This window comes from Nycticebus coucang, chromosome 6 (genome assembly GCF_027406575.1).
Source record: "Nycticebus coucang isolate mNycCou1 chromosome 6, mNycCou1.pri, whole genome shotgun sequence".
NCBI classification, from domain to species: domain Eukaryota; kingdom Metazoa; phylum Chordata; class Mammalia; order Primates; family Lorisidae; genus Nycticebus; species Nycticebus coucang.
In genome coordinates, this window is record NC_069785.1 from 25,725,014 (window position 1) to 25,732,070 (window position 7,057).

Consider the following 7,057-nt stretch of genomic DNA (forward strand, 5'->3'; position numbering starts at 1 on the left):
GTTTTAAGTTGTGATCACTTTCAGTTCCAAAATCACAAAAAGGACAACCTCCATCTGGTTAAAAACAATTCTAAGTATGAAAGAAAAACATCTCCAAAAAGTTCTGAAGTTTCTCTGGCATAAACTACTTTTAACTGGCAAAGGTTAGTAACAACAAATAACACAACATTACAACCAGTTTGATGCAAAATGTATTGAAGGCCATGCCAGACTCTCATGTGTTTTCTGAGAAGATCACTTGAAGAATGATGGGCTAGATCAAGGTACATGAAATGTTCACTTTGGGCTTCAAGGGGCCTTCACGAAGTTCTCTATTTGTATATCCCCTTTTATTTTTAGTGTGCTTAATAAACAAACTTCTAATGATATCCGTTACATATAATCAATCCCTATCTGTGTTGAAGCAGAACTTCAACTCCAGTACTTACTTTTTATGAATTCATAGAAGTCAGTTTAACTCTAGACTTCAAAGTACAAATTTTGTCATTTAAATTCTATGTCTCTATGATCCAAGTAAATTTATACTCACAAATATGTATGGTTATCTAGTATGGGCCAAAAAATACTTATGCTGGCAATCGTTCTTCTGCATCTATGCACCTTTACCCTCAGTATAAGAATTCACCAACTTTCTTTTTAACTTTTGGTAGCAAAATACTATATTTTCCCTGACTTAATTCATTCCACAAATAAAATCCATGGCAGGAGCAAATAATAAATCGTCACCTTTCTTCAGCTTAAATACACTCTTTCCTTTGAGTTATTCTGATTCATAAATGTTTAATGGAGATTTCCTTTGCCTAACTTCATTCACTCAGATTCTATTACCATTTTTTAAATGCCAGCCATAAATTTGGCTTTTTAAAATCATAATTTCTTTGTAAAATTTTCTTTTGTGCTTCATTCTGAAGATCTGTTAAATTTTAAGAAAACTTGGGCCTCTGGTGAAACTCTTCCTGTACTAAGAAAATAAAATCATGTCTAGTTGCTTAAAGGAGATAATTAAACTAGCTGTCCTGGTCTATTTCTGTCCATTCCCCATTTGTGTATATTTGTTTCCAGCTCTTTTAATTTTCCTGCCCCTTATCATTCTGTCTTTCCTAGGTGTCTCTGTATCTCTCTCTCTTTCTCCCTCTCCCTCTCTTTTCCTCTCTCTCTTCTCTTGTCCCCATCTCTATCTCCATTTATCTCTTTATCTTTCTCTCTTTCTCATTCATTCTTTTAGAGGGTAGATGATTCTTTCTTTTCAGCATAGAGATCCTCTCGCTTTCTCTTTCTCTCTCCCCCCTCCCTCTCTTCACTCACCCTCCATTTTCTAATATTAACTATTTCACATTTCAATTTCAAATCTATTTCAGTCAATTTGCTTCTCCCTTAGGCTTTTTTTTTTTTTTTTTCTGAGCAGCTCTCTAAGTGTTTACCGATAACATCTTAGGGACAGATTATTTTTCATTGGGCCCATTGTAAGAAGTAGCCAGCTTATTGCATTACTGCAGAACACATTTCAGACTATACAATTGTAACAAATGAACAACTTGTCATCCACAGACTCACCACAGGATCCAATTAGTTACTAAACCTTTACTCGGGTTTTCTAATTATTTTCTGGAATTATACAATTGGGCTGTCTGAAACAATTCAAAAAGTCTTCATTTTGTTTCACATATCTATGCATATACTGTATATATGCATACATATGCATTTTGCAAGTTAAAATTATGACTCAATGTTAGCAAAAGGAACAAATCTTTAAATTATACAAACATTTAAAAAGGAATCAAATAAATACCTCTACATTGTAAAAATAAAAGAGAGAGAGGCATTTTACTTCTTCTGAATATCTAGAATTTTAAATTGTTATCATTTTAAAATAAAATATAAACATCGATCTGCAAGTCATTATTACAACAGGTGATCACTTCAGCAAAATCTATATTGCAACTTCAGCACATCTTTATTAGAACTCTTTCATTGTGGGTAAACAGCCACAAAAATAAATGCTGACTTAGGAAGTATAAATACAAATATTTAAACAAAAATGTCTGCAGCATTCATAGCGCAAATTATACCTGAACTGAAGGGCTCTGCGTGTCTAATATATGATACATATGTGTGCGTTATATTCACTTCTATCTAACCATATACATATATTTATTTATAATTTGCCAAATGCTATTAACAAGATACCTGAAACAAAAAAATATAAAAAGTAAGCATTCTATTAACTGATTTGAAAATAAACAGGGTAAACAGCTATGCACATAAAATTAAATCATACGTGTATCTCTTTTTTGCTGTATATCCACAGATACTTAAAGATATCATTTGAAAAGCCTATACTTTGTTTAAAGCTAGGGTACATTAAATAGCTTGCTCCTTGCAAAAGGGGAAAAAGGGTACATTAAATAGCTTGCTCCTTGTTCACAAAGGGGAAAAAGAACTATTTTCATTTTTAAGAGTCTCAGTTCAAATTAAAGGAGCAGTTTAAATTTCAGTTTGGCTAAAAAAGCCTTTGAATTCCCTATAACTTCAATGGTCTTTTAAAAATTAGCTCTACTTAATAAAAGAGACAAAAGTATCAAGATATATATGAATTTAGCCTATTTTTTATTTCTGTGTGTTCATAGTAAACATTTTTGTAAGTGACAAACACGGGCATATGACCACAGTATCACAATCAAGAAATTTTAAGACAACATTAACAATCACTCAAATTTATGCGGCATTTGCGCAACACAGGTTACATATTTGCAAGGTTTACCTATAAGTACAATAGGTATTAACATTTCACTACATTTAGAAAAAATAAAAGTGACCTGTTAGTGACCACATACATCAAAATATACACAACACAAACTGAAGGCAATCTTTAATTTTGTCCCCTTCCAATTCAATTGAATGGGCAGTGTTGCCAACTGAAACAACTTTCCTTTTTGTTTGTTTGCTTTAATACTTATACTTTTATACCAAGTGCATTTTCTAGAACCCAATCTTTGGTCTAAAAGTAAACAAAAGAAAAAAAAAACAGTTCTTTAAAGAAAAGGACAAAACAATAAATGGCCAAAATAATTTCTTGGGCACCTTTACTACGAATGCTTCTTAAATACAAATTACAGTTTAACATTTTAAAACTCTCCCCATAATTTAGGTTGTTTCCAAGGTCTGCGTCCACCATATATATCCATGATAACTTATAATACTGCACACATGGAATCCTGGCGGCTCTTAAGATATAGACTTGTCAGGTTTGAATGAAATGGCAAAGCAGTCACTATTTAGATACACATTCTACTATAATTTTGACTTCCGAACCTTATATTCTACAATGTATTCTCCCCACATTGCACCTCGCTGACACTCCACACCTTGTTAGAATAATAACAACCCTAGAGACTGAACAAACGTACAGAAATGGGGGGGGGCTTAATAAAAAATACCTGGACTTATTTTTTAATTATCATTTACAATGTAAATGTGTGTAAAACGTTCACTTACAGTCTGGTCCCAGGGATGTTAATGTATTAAAGGGTTGGAAGAAGACCCCTGATTTTGATGTGTGAAATAATCAGACAGTCCCCCGGACAGTCCCGTCGTAAAACTTGGCAAAGAGGGTCTTAAAGACTCACAGGGCAGGGTCGAGGGGGCCTGCGGCGACGTGGAGGAGGAAGCGGCCCTGGCGCTCATGGACGTGCTGCTCTGCGAAGTCATTGACGGGTGCGGGACGTGGGGGAAAAAGTAACTGGTCTGGCCCGCGAGCAGGTTGACGGAGCAGGGGTTGAGGGAGTAGGTCCCGGAGCAGGGCACCGACAGGCCGCAGGGCACCGAGGCGGCGAGCGCGGCGGCCGTGAGGTGGTGCGTGGCATACGGGATCTCCCCGTTGACCAGCCGGTCCACGCTCAGGCCGTTGGCCGTGGAGAAGGAATGGTTGTTGCCCAGCGAGTTCTGAGTCAACACGGAGCTGTAGGGCATGGGGTGGCTGGGGTAGGCCGACGTGGTGCCATTGTAACTCAAAGTGCTGCTGGCGCGGGGGTGGTGCAGGGACAGGAAGGGCGACATAGGCCAGTAGAGGGAGCCGGCGCGGTCCATGAAGGTGAGGCCGGTGGAGGTGAGGCGCGCCCCGCGCTTGAAGGCCAGCTTGGCCCGCGACGTGGTGGAGCGGCGCCGGAGCTTGCCCGTGGTGCCGCCGATGAACACGTCGTCGCTCGACGGGTCCAGCATCCAGTAGTTGCCCTTGCCCGGGTCGTCGTAGTGGCGCGGCACCTTCACGAAGCACTTGTTGAGGGACAGGTTGTGGCGGATGGAGTTCTGCCAGCCCTGCTTGTTCTCGCGGTAGTAGGGGAAGTTCTTCATGATGAACTCGTAGATGCCGTTGAGCGTGAGCCGCTTCTCGGGGCTCTGCCGGATGGCCATCATGATGAGCGCGTTGTAGCTGAACGGCGGCTTCTCGTACTTGCCGTTCTTCTTCTCGCCCTCCTTGCCCCCCTCCCCGTCCTTGCCGCCCTCGCCCGCCCCCTTCTTCTCCTCCCCCCCTGCGCCGGCACCCTTCTCCTTCTCCTCCGGCCCGACGGGCGCCAGCTCCCCGGGCCCGCCGCCCGGCTCGCCCTTGCCGCCCAGCCCGTCCGCTTTGGCCCCGTCCAGAGCGGCGGCCGGTGGAGGCGGCGGCGGCGGGAGCAGCAGCTGCTGGGGGCCCTTGTCGTCGTCGGCGGCCGGGGCGACCCGCGCCTGGGGGGGCTGCGGTGCCGGGGGCGGCGGGGGCGGCTGCTGCTGCTGCGGTGGCGGCGGCGGTTGCTGGGCAGGCGGCGGCGGGTGGTGGTGATGGTGGTGGTGGTGGTGATGGTGCTGGGGGTGGTGGCTGTTGTGGTGGCCGTGGCTCGCGTGGTGGTTGTCGTTCTGGACCGCCTCGGGCACCAGGCTGTTGATGCTGAACGAGGACTTGGGGATCATTTTCACCTCTTTCCTATCTCCCATGTCCAGCATCACCCAGTCGTCGGGGGGAAACGGCAGCTGCGGCGCGGGAGCGGGGCAGCGGCGCAGCGGGCGGCAGCGACCGGTGGGTGCCGAGCGGGGCGCGGGGGGCGCGGGCGGCAGCGGCGGCACTGAGCGCTCCGACAGCAGCGCAGTTGGACCGCAGGCTCGGGCGCTGGCAAGTCATGTAGCAAAAGCAGCAACCACCCCTCAGGAATTAGAAAAAAAAAAAAAGGAAAAGAAAAAAGAAAGAAAGAGAAAAAAGAAACAACCACCGCCCCGGGGGTGAAGCTCCCTCGCTCCCAACTCCACTTCTCGGTTTCCCCCCCACCCCCCGCTCCCCCCCCCGCTGCTTCCTCCTCCTCCTCCTCTCGCAGCAGCAGTCACAGCAGCAGCAGCAGCAGCCAAAGGGGGGGAGAGCCGGGCGGCGGGCGGGCGCGTCCCGGAGCGGCCGCGGCGAGGCTGGGGAGACAGCGATCGAGGCGGCTATAGCCACAATTAATTTTCCGAGCTACAGGCGCACACTAGGGCTGTAAAAAAATTTTTGGTTTAACCTTTCCTACCGCTGGGCCAATCAGAACCGCCGGCGTTCGGGAACGTCTCTCTCGCCGTCGACCAATCGGCGGGTCCGGGCCCACCCCCGCCCCGCCCGCCGGCTCCCGCCCCCTCGGCGCTCGCCTCCCCCTCTCCGCCGGCCTCGGGCCTCGGACCTTGCGGCCTCCCGGAGCCGCGTAGGGATACGCCGGCGGGAGCTCGCAGCGCCGCGGCCCTTCTCTGCGCCCCCGCCACCCCCTCCACCCCGCCAGCTCTGCTCCACTGAGATCCCCTTCCTAGGGCAAATAGCTCCCGTTTCCGGCTTCCTTCTCATTGTACTGGGTCATTTTCGTTTGAGCGCCAATATTGTCCTTAGTGATTAAAGTTTGTATCCAATTTTATTTTCAAAAGTGAGGGCGGGGTGGTTGGTGGGAAGAGTGGGAGTGCAGGGAGAAGATGCCAGGGTAGGGCAGGAAATGGTGCGAGAAGAGGCTAGGCTCTACTTTACGGAATCAGGCCTTTTGAGTCTGGCGTTTCTGAGCCCTTAGGGAAATTGTGCTCCGTGTAGGTAATATTCCAGCGAAGCTCTGGATTTCAGGCAAGGGAAGGGAAGGCTCGCTGCTGGCGGGGTGTGTGTATGTGCGCGCGCGCGCGCGCCCTTGTGGAGTGGAGGGGGCGTCCTATACCTTTGGGGAGGAGGGTCTGGGAGAGGTTTGGGAACGATGGGATGAGGAGGAGGAAGTGGGTAAACGAGCTTGGGGCCCCACAGGGGTTACTTACTCTATTCCTGAGGCCGGGGCGGCGGCTAGCGCGGGGCTCGGGCGCTGCGGGGAAGCAGGGCCTTGGGCTCCGGGTGCTGCGGCGGCGGGCGGGGGCGGCTCAGTGGTGGGCGCCTCTGATGGCCTTCGGAAATGAGAGGTGCCCAGAGAGAAAACAGTACCAAACAATCTCGAAATAAATCAGGTAACACATGCTGTATACGTGTTTCCTCTTTCTTCTCCCTTCTCTCTGGCTCCAGACAGTCGCTCACGCGCAGGGTGACTCGGTGTCGTTTTCTCCTCGTCGCTCCAGCTTCTCCTCAGCTTCTCATCCGAATGGGAAGCGGGCAGCTTAGAGCGATCACCCTGGAAATATTTTCATTTTGCTTGTTGACATTGGAGGGAAAATAAGGGTGGGCGTCTATTTCTTTCCGGTTTTTTTTTTTTTAACGCCTTCCTATTTTCACTCCCTCTATTTTTTTTTTTCTGTTCTCAAACGCTTTTATTTTGTGCGGGCCTCAATTTTGAAATGTCAGTTTGTTGAAGCCAATCCTTGCCCATCTTGAGTGCTGCTGGAAGGCACCTAGAAGCCTTGGGAATGTGGATCCCACAATCCCAGCTTCTTGGGCTTTGAAAGTGGGAAGGTTCGGTTGAAGGTTGAAGTGAATGGAGAGATTGCGGATGGGGGCTTTAAAAGGATCTCGTGGCCAGGGGCAGGGCTAAGGCCCAGCATTTCCCAGGGATTGGAATTTAGTGGGGAGCACTTTGATCAAAGGCTGTTTCATCCCACATGGGCACAA

General features: G+C 47.5%; 1 protein-coding gene across 1 annotated transcript; it reads right to left on the reverse strand.

The window, feature by feature from the left end:
- Positions 1-2,586: 2,586 nt before the first annotated feature.
- On the reverse strand, positions 2,587-5,098 carry FOXG1 (forkhead box G1). Its single transcript, XM_053595912.1, has one exon. It carries the CDS (start codon positions 4,975-4,977, stop codon positions 3,514-3,516), a length of 1,464 nt encoding a protein of 487 aa, XP_053451887.1. The 5' UTR covers positions 4,978-5,098; the 3' UTR covers positions 2,587-3,513.
- Between the last annotated feature and the right edge of the window lie 1,959 nt (positions 5,099-7,057).